This window comes from Equus przewalskii, chromosome 7 (assembly GCF_037783145.1).
Source record: "Equus przewalskii isolate Varuska chromosome 7, EquPr2, whole genome shotgun sequence".
Classification (NCBI taxonomy): domain Eukaryota; kingdom Metazoa; phylum Chordata; class Mammalia; order Perissodactyla; family Equidae; genus Equus; species Equus przewalskii.
In genome coordinates, this window is record NC_091837.1 from 76,000,371 (window position 1) to 76,015,845 (window position 15,475).

The 15,475-nt window shown below is 33.7% G+C and overlaps 1 protein-coding gene across 27 annotated transcripts in view; it reads left to right on the forward strand.

The window, feature by feature from the left end:
* WDR7 (WD repeat domain 7) overlaps positions 1–15,475 on the forward strand; it is a 355,090-nt gene that overhangs the window by 149,488 nt on the left and 190,127 nt on the right. For all 27 annotated transcript variants that reach the window (XM_070627699.1, XM_070627700.1, XM_070627703.1 and 24 more), the window contains one exon: positions 9,139–9,252. In XM_070627699.1, coding sequence (XP_070483800.1) covers positions 9,139–9,252 — 114 coding nt within the window. The remainder of the gene's footprint in view (positions 1–9,138; positions 9,253–15,475) is intronic.

Sequence of the window (15,475 nt, forward strand, 5' to 3'; positions counted from 1 at the left end):
CCTTCAAATGAAAACTTCTATAAATGTGTAGGTGTGTGCATACACACACGCCCACATATAAAAAGGTAAAGATGGGGAGCTTGGAGGTCTCCCTTCTCCTTCTGGCACTTCTAGGGAACTCATAGGGTCTTATTAAGAAAATCAGTGGTCTGGGGCCGGCCTGGTGGCACAGTGGTTAAGTGCACACGGTCTGCTTCATTGGCCCTGGGTTCGCCAGTTCTGATCCCAGGTGCGGACATGGCACCGCGTGGCACGCCATGCTGTGGTAGGCATCCCACATATAAAGTGGAGGAAGATGGGCACGGATGTTAGCTCAGGTCCAGTCTTCCTCAGAAAAAAGAGGAGGACTGGCAGATGTTAGCTCAGGGCTAATCTTCCTCGAAAAAAAAAAAGAAAAGAAAATCAGTGGTCTGATTGCTACTTCTGTTTTTGAGTCCTTCCAAATTATTCTTCACATTGTTTCAGGAGAGATCTTTCTAAAACACAAATCAAATTAAGTTATTTTTCATGCTTAAATTTCTTCAGTGAGTCCTCATGGTCTCACCTCCCATGTGAGCTTCTTGGGAGCTAAGGCTATGTCTTTCTCATCTTTTGTCTCTAGTACCTGGGACAGGCTTGATACATAGTAGCCGGGATGATCCATGAATGTTTAAGAAAACGAGGGAACTTTGCATGGTTATTATCTTCATAATTCCAGGGGCTTCACTTTACTCATTTGACAATGCCAGCCTCTCTTATTCAGATCTCTCCCATCTTTCAGGCCCAGCCCAAATCTTAACTTACTTATTTTAAAGCTATCCTTAGCTTCAGCAGCCTTCATCAGTTTCCCTTTCTTTGGTTTCTAAAGCAGTGTATTGTTATTATAAAGAACAACATACTTACTATAATGTATTTATTTAGTACACTGTTTTTGTTACCACTTGGTGGTATAACCTCTGCCTGGGTAATCCTAGCAAAAAAATGAAAATTCGTAAAGAGTTTCAAAGGTACTTTCTTATCTGTGAGAGTATACTTTGCCCAGTTCTGAGATATATTATTCTGCTTATAATTTGGGTTTCTAAATCAGCTAGAGGTTATAATTTGGGTTTCTAAATCAGCTAGAGGTTACAATTTTAAGTTTATGCTTTTCTATAGTTATGTGTCAAGGCAGATTTGGCTTTGTTTATTAACACGTTGTAGGTTGAACTATAAATCTTTGTTTTATTGTGTCTTCTGAAACCAAAATCGGTGTTGTCAGTTCATAGCCTGCAAATCAAACAAATCTTTGAAAAAGTGCATACAATGAATTAAAAAATTAGGTGTGATTTTTGCCGTGGGTCATTTTCAGGTTCTTGTTGCAGAAGAGAAATAATAAGTAAAGCTTTGTATTCCCACGTTAATCTTCTGTTGATACAGTACACTTCCTAACTGTCTTCTATTCCTTGTATATTTTTCAGTAAATATGTTTCTTTTGTTGCTTTCAGAACTGTTTATAATTACATTTTTATGTGAGAGCAGTTTTCTAAAAAAAAAATCAGAATGCTAATTAAGAAAAACTATATTTCATTTATTTAAAAATAACTATCAAAACTCATGTTACCAAATGATTATCATATTCTTATTCAGGCTGAAGACATTTTGCTTATTTTTAACTATCTTTTTCATTTCTCTGATTGCTTTGTGGCCTTTAATAAAGTACTTGTTTTTGATCAATTGAGATGATCTCTATTTAGAATAAGGGGTAAATAAGCCTCAACATTTCTTACAGGAAGACTTTTTCTCTGAGACATCTATACTGTTATATTTTATATTTTTGATGTTGCAGAAGGAAAAGTGGACACTGTGTCTTTAATGGAAAGCAAAGGTTATCTTTCTCTGGCCTTTGTGTGTATGTGCTGATGTGGATGTAGGCAGCCAGACAGGCAATGTGTGCAGAGAGACTAGGGAACCGGCTGTGGATCGATAGAAGTGGTGTGAAGTGAATTAATGCGAAGCAGGCCGTCTGTCTGTCATAAGGATTGCGGGGAATGTGGGGCAGTGTGGTCAGTCACTGCAGAGATCTGCTTCCAATAAATTCAAGCCTTCTGCCTGAAAATAAACTCTACATGCACATGTGCTCCCTTCCTCATTGTTCAATTTTACTTTATTTAAAGTAAATGTTCATATCAAATTATTGCCTCTAGTGTACTTTAATTGGACCACTGGAAAACCACACTTGTGAGAAACATGAAATAAAAGTACCTACTGTTCTTTTAGATCCATTTTTCACTCTCAGTGGAAATCCATATTACTATGAGAATAAGAAATATAATTTTTGTTGGTATGTATAAACATTCTGGTATATATTTTTCTTTCTGAGTCCTAACAGTATTGTTTATCACTTCCATCTAATCTTCAATAAAAATAATAAAATTATAGTGAATTCAAATGGTTTTATATTCCAGTATTGGTTAAAGCACTGTATTTTGAATGTTCCTCTATTAAAACTTAGCATTTAATCTTTGATTATTAAGTTAATCACATGACAGTAAAGTCTTCTGAGTTCATATTATTTATCATTACTCAGATATTAGCCAGTAGGAAAAAATATTTATAAAGGCAATTTACAAGGTTTTGAAAGACAAGTTTTAGCATAATGTATCTGATTTTACTGGTGGGGAGAGGCAAATGCAGTTTTATTCCATTGACTCTGAAAACTGTAGTTCCATATTTACATTTTAAAAGATGTTTTTCTAAAATGATTTAAAATATTGCATACAAATGGGAAAGTTGTACATATGTATAGATCTCTCACAGTGAAGAGTTATCTGAGTATTTAGAAATCTAGATGGCATGAAGATCTCATAATAGTCATCCCTGTCCTCTATTTCGTACTTGTGCTACTAGCCACAGCCACCCTTCCTCCTTTCACTGCCGTGTCCAAACTTACTCGTGCCTGTTTTCTGCTCCATTTCATTTTTTCCTTGTTTTCCTCCTGATTCACAGTATAGATCCCATTTATAGACCCCTATTGTCTAGCATAATGTACATTCATTTTTTATTTTGTGAAATTTGGATTTGAGGACTAACTGGTTTAAGTATCACACATCTTTCCATTAATTTTTTGCATGTCTATTTTATTGTATTTCTTTACTTTTTTTTTAAGAGATTGGCACCTGAACTTACATCTGTGCCAATTTTTTTTTTTTTTTTTTTTGCTTCTTCTTCTTCTTCTCCCCAAAGCCCCCCAGTAAGTAATTGTATATTCTAGTTGTAGGTGCTTCTGGTTGTGCTATGTGGGATGCTGCCTCAGCATGGCCTGATGAGCAGTGCCGTGTCCACACCCAGGATCTGAACCTGCGAACCCCTGGGCTACTGAAGCAGAGCGCGTGAACTTAACCACTTGGCCACGGGGCCGGCCCCTCTTTACTTTCTTAATCTCTTTATCATCTTTTTATTGAACCGTTTTATTGTATCTCTTTCCCCAAAGCAAAGCACCACTTACTATTATTTTCTAATATTTAAATAACATAACTTGTGTCATGGGATTAAAGGTATTTAATTCTTTTCAAGACGTATTTATTGAACTTTTGAAAGATGTTGATTACTGCCAAATATTTTGGGAATACTCAGAAAGTAAATAAGTCTTAGATTTTATGGCATAGTGTGACAAATAATATACTTAGATTAAGTACATAAGAAAATCTAAGTACCACCGTATAATAAATTGACAGCATTTTTTATCTTGATTATTAATATGTAAGAAACTGAAACTTCCATATAAGTATTTCCTAAGTGGACTCTTCTTCATATTTCTCAGAAATAGTTCATCCTCTTATTGATAGTGGATAGTGATGAAGTGGTTTTTATGCTTCAAAAGTTTAGGTTTTTATACCAGAAAGAACATAAAACAATTTTTTTCTAGTCTTTGTGTTTCATTAAAAATAGCATTGTCTTTTGATATAATCCTCAGTTCTCTTTTGTGACAGTGATGTAATACCTTCTATGAATCTTTTTTTTAGTCAGGTTTATTGTATAATTTATATATAGTGAGATATATTCTTTTTAGTGAATTTTACAGTTCTATGAGTTTTAAACAAATTTGGATAGTCGTGTACCCACTCCCACAATCAAGATATAGATTATTTTCATTATTCTAAAAAATTTGCTCATGCTGCTTTGTAGTCAATTTTCTTAGCATACTCCTAGCCTCTGGCAACCACTGATTTGATTTCTATCCTATAGTTTTACCTTTTATAGAATGTCTGCTGTAATGACTGCCTGTTATCGTAAGATGATAACATGTAACCAAATACTGTGTAGATTAGAAATAGCTCAGTTATGGTTAGAAATTTTAAGAAATGTTATTGTTCCTTTTTCAGATAATGATTATCATGCTTAAAAGGATTAAATAATGGTTTTGCTCATCTTTTACCGTAACTATATGGTTCAAAAGTTCATAAGGAAAATCTGTCATTTCCTTAAAACAAATTGTTACAATTAGTTTTAAATGATATGTACCATTTGGATTTGAAAGTTGTTTGTAGTAAGTTGATCTTTCCATTCTCAGTAACTTTTGTCTTTATATCTTCCAACAAAGGTTAGGATTCTTGGGTATTTCGTTACCATCTCAATTCCCAGTTTGGCTGAAGTTAGGATATTTAACTGATCTTTAAAAAAATGAAATATATATAATTTTGCAGCAGACAAATCAATCTTTTTTTCATTGATTGATAGCAAAAGAATCCAGAAATTTTGACTGTGAGGACTAACAGAATGAGTTACCCATACAGTCAAAATCAAGAATGTAGTTTAATTTTTAAAAAAATTAAAAAGGAAACATTACTTCTTCCTGACAGAAGAAAATATTCATGGCAAATTTTTTCTTATTGCATAAATGTTCTGTGTGGCTCTTTTTCTCCCTTTTTTCTTCAGCTACATTGCAGAAAAGGTACCAGGGGAGTACACAGAAGTAGCGTGTATGCTGTGGTTCATCTGGAATGTTAGAAGGGCAAACTTTTTTTTAACAGTTTTATCGAGAAATAATGCACATTCCATTAAATTCAACCTTGAAAGTGTTCAATTCAGTAGTTTTCAGCATATTCAGAGTTGTACAATCATCACCACAATCAATTTCAGAACATTGTCATCACCCCAAAAAGGAATTCTGTACCCATAGTATCACTCTCCATTTCCCCCAGTTCTCCCAGCCCTGAGCAATGATAGACGTCCTTTCTGTGTCTATGGATTTGTCTGTTTTGGGTATTTCATATAAATGGAATCATACAACAAGTAGTGTTTTACGACCAGCTTCTTTTGCTTAGTACTTCCTTTCTTTGTAGTGCTGATTAGTATTCCACAAGATGAATACATCACAATTTACTTATCTATCAATAAATTGTGCTGTTCTTTACATTTATTCATCAGTTTGGATTGTTTACACTCTTTGGCTTTTGTGAATAATGCTGCTATAAACATTCAAATACGAGTCTATGTGGACATATGTTTTCATTCCCTGGGAGTGGAATTGCTGGGTCATATAATAACTCTGTTTAACCTTTTGAGGAATTGCCAGGCTGTTTACTGTTGAGTTTTGAGACTTCCTTATATAATTTAAGTACTAGATCCTTGTTGGATATGTGATTTTTGAATCTTTTATCCCAGTCTGTACCTTGTTTTTTGTTCTCTTAAAAGAGTCTTTTGCAGAGCAAAGTTTTTAATTTTGATGAAGTCCATTTTACCAGTTTTCCCTTTTATGGATTGTGCTTTTGATATCAGGTCTAGCCTTAGATCTGAGATTTTCTCCTACTTTTTTTTTCTAAAAGTTTTATAATTTTATGTTCTGCATTTAAGTCCATGATCCATTTTGAGTTAATTTTTATATAAGCTGTGAGCCTTAGGTTCATATTTTTGTCTGTGGATATCTAGGTATATAGCACATTTGTCGAAGAGACTATCTTTGCTCCATTCAATTGCTTTTGTACCTTTGTTGAAAAGCAGTTGGGCATATTTGTGTGCTGCTTTTTCTGAGTTCTCTATTCCCAAACCACATAGTTTTAATAAATTTTACCATATAATCAGTCTTGAAATGGGATAGACTGATTTTTCCTATCTTATTCTTTTTTTCCCCTAAAATTCTTTTGGCTATTCTAGTTCTTTTGTCTTTCCATATAATTTTAGAAAAATTTTGTCTATATCTGCAAAAAATCATGCTGGGATTTTGATAGGAATTGCATTAACCCTGTATATCAATTTATGGAGAATTGGCATCTTTACTATGTTGAATCTTCTAATCCATGAACGCAGTATGTCTCACCATTTCCTTATTTAGATCTTTGATTTTTTTCATGTGTTTTGTAGGTTTCAGCATACAAGTCCTGTATATGTGTTTTTTAGATTTACAGTTAAGTATTTCTGTTTTTTGAACCATTGTTAATATTTTTTTTTTTTAATTTAGGTATCCACATGTCCATTGCTAGCATATGGAAATAAAATTGATCTTTTAAATGTTTTTTTTTCTTATATTCTCCAGTCTTGCTGAACTCATTTATTAGTTCAGCTTTTTTTGTAGATTCTTTTGGATTTTCCATATAGATAATCATTTTATCCTTGAAAAGGAACAATTTACCTCCTCCATTCCAAACTGTATATGTTTTCTTTTCTTGCTTTATTGCATTGGCTAGATCTTCCAATGCTATATGAAATAAGAGTTGTAAGTGTGGACATCTTTGGTTCATTCCTGATCAGAGGAGGAAAACATTCAGTCTTTCACCATCAAGTATAATGTTAGCTGTAGGTATTTAATAGATGCTCTTTATTAAGCTGAAGTAGTTCTCCTCTATTTCTGTTTTTCTAAGGGTTTTTTTTTTAATCATGAATTGATGTTGAATTTTGTCAAATGATTGATATGATTATATGTTTTTTTTCTTCTTTACCCTGTTAATATTTTGGATTACGTTGATTGATTTTTCAAATATAGAACTAGACTTGCATCCCTGGAATAAAGCTTACTTGGTCATGATGTATAATTCTTTGTATATGTTGCTGAATTCTATTTGCTTGTATTTTGTTAAGCATTTTTGAGACTGAATTTATGAGAAATATTGGTCTTTAGGGTTTTTTTTTTCTTTTTCTGCCAACAGATAAAGGATTTTATAGCCCTTACTTTGTTTTGGAAAACATTGATCAAAGAACCAGTTTCAGCATAGCTACTTCTTGGTCTTTCAACCTCAGTTACTTTGAGATACACACGTTTGCTCTTTAAGCTCTCTCCCAAAATAGTGAATGCCTTCAGTTGACCAGTTCCCTGGCACAGCACAAGAACTCCAAGGAGGGCTTGACAGTATTTGTACTCAGTGTCATGTGATTCGTTATTTCTCATGGTTATGCTGTAATATTCTCCTACCCTGCCCTGAGGAACTCAGTCCCTGGAAGGATTTGTTGGTTAAAAGGATATTGGAGTTCGAAATCAGAAGACCTATGTGTCAATACTGATTCCTGAATTTAGTAGCTGTGTTATGTTGAGCAATTACTTAACCTCTCTGATTAAATGTGATAAATTTAAATGGATTTGTAAACTTGTTACTACATAATTACTAGCTTTATTTTCATTGAATCCCTTAATTTTACAGGAAAGGAAAATACTAATAATGATTGTTACTATTTAAACTGTTTCTTAATATCTTTTCCCTGTTTCTCTGATAATTTTCAAAATTATCAAGGGCTAAGGAATGAGATTGAGAAATTTCAGAGATTTTTGTTTTGATTTAATAATATGAAATAATCTTTGATTTTATATTTAAGCCATAAATCTTTATTTAGGAATGTAGCATTTACCTTATCTCCTCCTCTTTGTGATTATTTTACTGATAGCCATGCTTAAGTAATTCACTTCATACTATTTTTCTGGTAATCGCCCTTCTTTATTTTAAAATTTTATCTTGAAAACCCAACAACAAAAATGACACTACAAAGGGATGGCTTTCTCATTTTGCATTCATCAGGGACCATTGATTTGACATTGTTCATTTTTTTGTTGGAGCAATCCTGAACAAAGTTGTAGTACTAAAATGGTATGTCCTCATCCCCAAATTTAAATCATTAGGCCTTGGAACTGCCTACTGGTAGATCTAGTTCTGGATCATTCTAATGGTTAACAACCAAGATTGTTCCTCTCTTGATGATTTTGGTAAACCTGAGGAATCAAGGTGGAATTTCACATGGAAATGTTTGTCAGCATACCTCGGAAGAAAAGTAGTCATTGAATATTGTAGCTTTTGGTTTTTAAAATATTTTGGTGGGTTCTATGTATGCAGTTCTGAAGTACTTGTTTAGAAGACTGATTAGAAGGTTCAGTTCCTGAAGTAACTTCCAATGGTGAGATTTCTGTATACTGTGATTGAGTAATACCTGCTGATAACCATATGAAAAATATTGAGATACCCTATTATCCATTGCTAAATGAGAAATAATGCAGTAGATGCAGATTGACAGGAAAATGTATCATCAAGGTTGGGAAGATAGGTATCTAGGGAACAGACATTTGAATGAACTGGCAAGTTCTCAGGTGATTTACAGAATGGAAGCTTTTGGCCCCCTGATCTAGTTCACCTGTCTACTCTCAGTTAGGTTCTTTCAGTGTGATAATTATCTGACCTCATATTTAATTGCTTCGTAGACAGATATTATACTCTTTTGGGGCAGTGCATTTCAGGTCTCTTACCTAGACCCAGGGCACAAATCCCTCTTTGGTCATCATCCTTCCTCCCAACCCCTCAATTATAAGCAAACTAATGTTAATGAGGAGTAAACATTTAAAATAGTCCTGCACTTTCTAGGTTTCTCCCCTCTTTGTAGCGTAATTATGTCTAAGTTAGCTAAAGTAACTGTAGCAAAAATATTGAAAGGAATCAGGTAAAAATGCTTTTTCTGTTTTTCCTGGATCTTGGTTAAAAGTCAGTATAGTTTGTACCCTTATAAATATAAACATATAAAGAAATAAAGCACACATGAATGTTTTTGTTCATTAATTTGTGCCTCTTTCTAATTTTGGTGAATATATTGTATTTTTTTTAATATATTGCATTTGTATCCAAATGAGTAAATTAAGAAGGTGTAAGTTTTGGTCCGCCTTTCGTTTAGTTTTTCTAAACTAAACCTTGTGGTTCTCATTTGTTCTAGCTGGAGTGTCAGCAGAAGCCACACAGACTGTCAGCACTGCTCCCGATGCTTTGGGGCCAGAAGCCAAAGCGCAGGAGGAAGAGCATGACCTTGTAGATGATGACATCACAACTGGTAAGGAGAGACATCTTTAACGTAATCTGGATGAGCTTTGTCCGATATTGGAAAATGCGTTCAGGTCATTTGTAGTGGCACTAAATATGCTGATGGAAAAGATGAAAACTTGTACTGATGGAGTGTTTAGTTTTATGAGACTCTTTAGTGCCCTTTTTGGTCTTCAAGTGGAAAGAAGCAGAACAGTTTTTTGGGTCTAGGTTTGCTCATTGTTGCTATAATAATGAACCTGCTGGCTGTGTGTTTGGTTTTCTGAATACCTTCTACTTCAGGGGCTAGGATCATTACTAAAGCCTTGGAATATGCAGAGGAATCCACCTATTATGTTATGAAAAGTTTTGAAGTATAGGGTAAACTGAAATATACTAAAGTTGTAATAGCAATACATGCAAGATAGGCTCCGTAGGGAAACTTACAGATCCTCTTTGTACCTAGACTGTAGAAATAAATGTTACTTTTTAAAGTAATTTACATTGTTTGGATATTGAACATTCTTATCTGTATTATTTATCACATAACCCAGCATAAAGTAAAATTTAGGAGAGCCATTCACCACATATGTTTAGACAATCTTTTCAGAGACAAGTCAGTTTCAGTTACTGGACCTCCAGATGAATTCAGCTCAGTTTCTTTTAGTGCACAGAGGATGAAAACAACTCAGTATAATATTTTTATTGATATTAAGAATGATAAACTTTTGTTTTTGGAGTGGATGGTTAATATGTAATATCTGACCATATAAATCTATAATTATTGTGAAGCAACAGATATTGGGTTAATAGTAATCGATAATTTGAAAAGAAGCATGCCCAGAAAATATCAGTAAAATTTCCAACAAAAATTAAAGAGGGGAAAAAAAACTACAGGGAGGTTTTTTCTTTTAAAGCTCTGTGTGGCAGGGTTTTTACTCTTACCGCCTGAATGCCTTTAAGATGTTTTCACTGGGAAGAAGTGGAGGGGGCCTAACGATCTCCCTGGAAAATTTACAAAGCCTCTATTTAAAAACCCGTAGCTGGGGCCGGCTCCGTGGCCGAGTGGTTAAGTTCTCGCGCTCTGCTGCAGGTGGCCTAGTGTTTTTGTCAGTTTGAATCCTGGGCGTGGACATGGCACCACTCATCCAGCCATGCTGAGGCGGCATCCCACATGCCACAACCAGAAAGACCCACAACTAAGAATATACAACTATGTACTGGGGGGCTTATGAGGAGAAAAAGGAAAAGAAAAATCTTAAAAAAAAAAAAAACTATAGCCTTGGGCTGGCCTGGTGGCACAGCAGTTAAGTTCGCACGTTCTGCTTCTTGGCGGACCTGGGTTCGCTAGTTTGGATCCCAGGTGCGGACATGGCACTGCTTGGCAAAAGCCATGCTGTGGTAGGCGTCCTACATATAAAGTAGAGGAAGATGGGCATGGATGTTAGCTCAGGGCCAGTCTTCCTCACCAAAAAGATGGAGGATTGGCTGTAGTTAGCCCAGGGCTAATCTTCCTCAAAAATAAATAAATAAATAAAAATAAAAACCTATAGCCTTGTACCACTGCTGCAAATAAGTAGTTGACTAAGTTGGGGAGCATCTAGTTTTCAGTAAGAATGGCATGGTGGTGGCTATTACTCGTTACTTTTTAATTCTTTTTAATGTATCAGTTCATTGATTGAAAAAAGATCCAAATTAAATATAAATGATTCCAGAAATTTCTAACTTTTCTGAAGGTCATTTAGCACTTCACAGTTGTGGAGTTTGTTTCAGTGGCTACTAAAGGAAATTATTTCATTTGCAGATTTTTTTTAACTAGTTCTTGCTTCATTCAGTTTTCATTGTTTTCTCTTTTAGTAATGTTATAGATGTGTTTTAATTCTCTGTAAATTTTAAAGGCCTTCTAGTCTATAAAAAGAAGTGGTTTAATTCATAGAAGAAAAAAATTGCGTTTGCAATAATAAAATTACTCAATTTGCATTCTAGAATAAAAGCTGAATTTTTGAGCACTCGAGTAAGCATTATTAAATCAGTACATAGAAATTTTGAATTACGCACTACCAAAGTCATGACATAGTGTTATAACACATGATTGTTTTTATTTTATTGTTAAAAAAATCAAGAAGCTTAAAAGTGAAAATCTAGTTTGGGGAGTCAATTAATGCTACATAAACTGTAATCTGTAAGAAGTTCAGTTAAACATAGGTGACGAATGGCTTTGATTAGTTGATGAATTCATTTCATGCCATGGGTACTATGGGCAAGAATGTTCAATAGCCACAGAATTTAAATAACTCAAAAAGGCTTCCTTAACGTGTTGTCACAGCAACTAGCATGCTGCAGTCTGTGGATCGTTCAGGTTACCTTTAGATGGTGTGACTTGATTAAGATGTGGTATAGATTTTTGTGAGGGTTTAGAAGAAAACCGTATTTCTTTTTATTGACTAGAATCCTATATAAATTGCATTATGAAAAATATGGTAGATGCGTCGAGTGAAACCTATTTCAAGCACAATAATCTTATTTTGAGACAGCCAGTGTTGTACAGCACAAGTACTACGGAAGGGAAATCTGGCCAGTCTAGCCATTCACTTTGAGAAATAAAGGATTTTTTCGATTATTTAAAAGGAATTGCTCTATTAGTATCTCCTCATAAAATAAATAGAAATTATATCATGACAGAGATATTTGCCTGTTTTTTTGAATGAATTCTTATTTGGAAGCTGTAGGTAGTCTAATAGGCATAGCTATATTAATTTATTTTTGTAGCAGTCTGAGACTTAATTCTTCAATTAATTAAACTGATCAAGAGATAGCAATTAAAATAGGAAGCATAATTTAGTGCTTTTGCTATAGGCAGAATAATCATTTCTGAAATTTTTTTCTGGGTGAGAATGAATGAGGTATGAATGTTGTCTCCTGACATTTGACTTGGAGCTTAGCAGTCTTTGTTAGGCTTTGCCTTATAAAAGTAAAGAAGCATGGATAAAGCTGTGTAAGTGTTGGCTATGATCAATTGGAACTAATTCAATTTATTTGAAATGAAGAGTCTTAACTGGAAGAGAACAGCTGGAAAAACTGAGAAGAAAAAATTGAGTCTTGATTGAGACAGTTTAAACCTTCACCCTGTCATTTTAAAAATATGCTGCAGCTTCTTTCTATATCTTTCTTTTTAAAGCTAATATCTATTGATCGGCTCTACAAAGTAATGCCAGTGTGCCTTGGTCAACACACACGCTCGGTTTTACTTAGCATTCTATCTTAAGGTTCGTCAAATCCTTACCTTTAACCAAATGATTTAAATTACATATCAAAGTCATATTAGCCATTTTCAAAGATTAATATTGTTTTTATGTAGAAAAAATATTAAAACCTATTCGATGTATTTTTTAGTATCGCACAGTATGCATGGGAAATTTACTTTCTTTTTTAATGGAATTACCTCAGGTTTTGCAACACTATATTTAAAATCTGTTTTAACAAGAATAATAGTATTTTCTTTAAAGTAAAAAAAGTGACATTAAGATTGTTCCTAGATTATTTATAGTTTGAGAGTAACATGAATATTACTCTACCTGTGTGTTTGCTTTTGTATTTATACTTGTATTTTTAGTATTGCAATTAAGTGTGTGTGTAGGTATATAATCAATATTTGTGAAAAATGTTTTCTTAATTACAATATTAATAGATCATAATTATATTAGTGGAGTAAATCTCACTAAAAACTGACTTACATAGAAAAAATTTTAGATAAATCATAATCTATTTTTTTAAGGTAGGCTTTTTAAGGTAACTTTGTTAATTACCTTTATGTAGTTTTCATCATGGTAAAGGATGGCATTCTGAGTGAGGATGAAGTTATATATCCCTAAATATTGCATTTTAAAACAGCCTCCCCCAATTGCAGTTAAAAAGAATTTTGGAAGGGTTTCATTCATAAACCTGCATACATCCCTTTAAAAAAGTCTCTGTATGCTTTCGAGGGTCATCCTGCAATGTCCTATCGCTTGTTCAATACAGCAGGGACACAAAGTGACCATATAACAGTGATAAAGGGTCAAGAGTCACTGACATTGTCAAAAAGAGACATCTTGATAGTAGATCAGCAGCACAGTTGACAGATTCAACTGCTCACAACAAAAGCAACAATGTTAAACGGATTCCGATGGGTGCGTTGTCTGTATTTGTTGTATTTTTTGTAAAATTTAAATTTAATTTGTAAAATAAATGAGAAGTGCTATGGAAAAAAGAAAAATAGAAAAGATTAAGAGAAATTGAAAGTAATATCCATTGACAATTGACTGTGGTACCAAGTGCTTTACGCTTGACCCTTACAACACTTCTTTGAAGTGGATACCAATATTTTTCCGGATATATAGATGAGGAAACAAGCTCCGAGAGGTCACTTTTATAGGGTCATATACTTAACAAGTTCTAGATCTGGGACTTAAAATGAGTCCTGCCTGACCCCAAACCTTATGTGTAGTCTTAAGTTCTACCCCACACTGCCTCACATTCTCAAACTCATTGAACGTTGGCATATTTTCATTTTCTTTTGAAATGTGAAATGATGTCACCATTTCCCTTTTTGCTTATGATATCAGACATAAACCTGATGTTTACTGGATATCTTATCTTATTACTTAGAGTGCAAACTTGTTATTCTAAACGTAGCCCAAGAGATTATCTCTTTTAGAAAAAAAAATCATCACATATTCTTCTAATATTCTTTTAAAATTTCTTCTTTATTTCGGACTACTATGATATAAGACTGTAAATATAAGTGTTCAATACTAAACAGTTATTTTATCATATATGTAAAATGAAATATTTACTGTTCTGTCTAGCTTTTTGAAGTCAGCAATATAAAACTGACACCTTAACATCTATTCATACACTGAAGTCAACATCTCTAGTATATTAAGATAGAACTGAAAAGGATGACTAGTCTGAGACTAATATTGATTTGTGCCTTTTACTATTTACGAAAGGCCGTATTCATAAAATGTTTATACATTTGTTTTGACTGAAAGATAGGAAATTCATCCTGTTAAAGTACCAATACGTTCCAAAGAACAAAATTTAGGGCATTCCATATTCAGAGATCAGAATTACTCTCTAAGCATCAAGCCAGAGGCCTTGTAATTAGTAAACTAGAATGAGACTTCTGTGTTGCACCCTTTCTCTTTCTCATTCTTTAATTTGTAATTAACAGTCTAAATAATAGTTCTAGATGTATGTGAATTTTAAGGTGTTTATTCTAAATTGTTATTGCTACCCTTGTTTTTGACTTCAGAATGTTTGCTACTCAAAATACGAGTTTACGGTGTTAAGGTTTTTGGATAATTATAAATTACTAATGCTGTGGTTTATTTACCATGGTGTTTTCATGAAAAATTAAGAAAATTTATTAAGGAAAATAAAAGTGTGGATTTTGTAGTTTTCTGAGTGAAATATGTCATTCCAAATAATTTACCTTTCTATACTTTTTTTATTGACGTCATAATAGTTTATAACATTTTAAAATTTCAGTTGTACATTATTTGTCAGTCACTATATAAGTGTGTCCCTTTACCCCTTATGCCCACCCCTAAACCCCCTTCCCCTCTGGTAGCCACTAATCTGTTTTCTTTGTTTATGTATTTGTTTAGCTTCCACATATGAGCGAAATCATAAGGTGTTTGTCTTTCTTTGTCTGGCTTATTTCACTTAACATAATAGCCTCAGGGTCCATCCATGTTGTTGCAAATGGGATGATTGTGTCTTTTTTTATGCCTGAGTAGTATTCTGTTGTGTGTGTGTGTGTGTATATATATATATATATATATATACACCACATCTTCATCCATTCATCAGTTGATGGGCATTTGGGTTGCTTCCACATCTTGGCTGTTGTGAATAATACTTCAATGAACATAGGGGTGCATGAGTCTCTTTGAATTGTTGATTTCAAGTTCTTTGGATAAATGCCCAGTAGTGGGATAGCTGGGTCATGTGGTATTTCTATTTTTAATTTTTTGAGAAATCTCCATACTGTTTTCTGTAGTGGCTGCACCAGTTTACATTCCCACCAGCAGTGTATGTGGGTTCCCTTTTCTTCACACCCTCTCCAACATTTGTTATTTTTTGTCTTGGTAATTATAGACATTCTAACAGGTATAAGGTGATATCTCATTGTAGTTTTGATTTGCATTTCCCTGGTGATTAGTGATGTTGAACATCTTTTCTTGTGCCTTTTGGCTATCTGTATATCT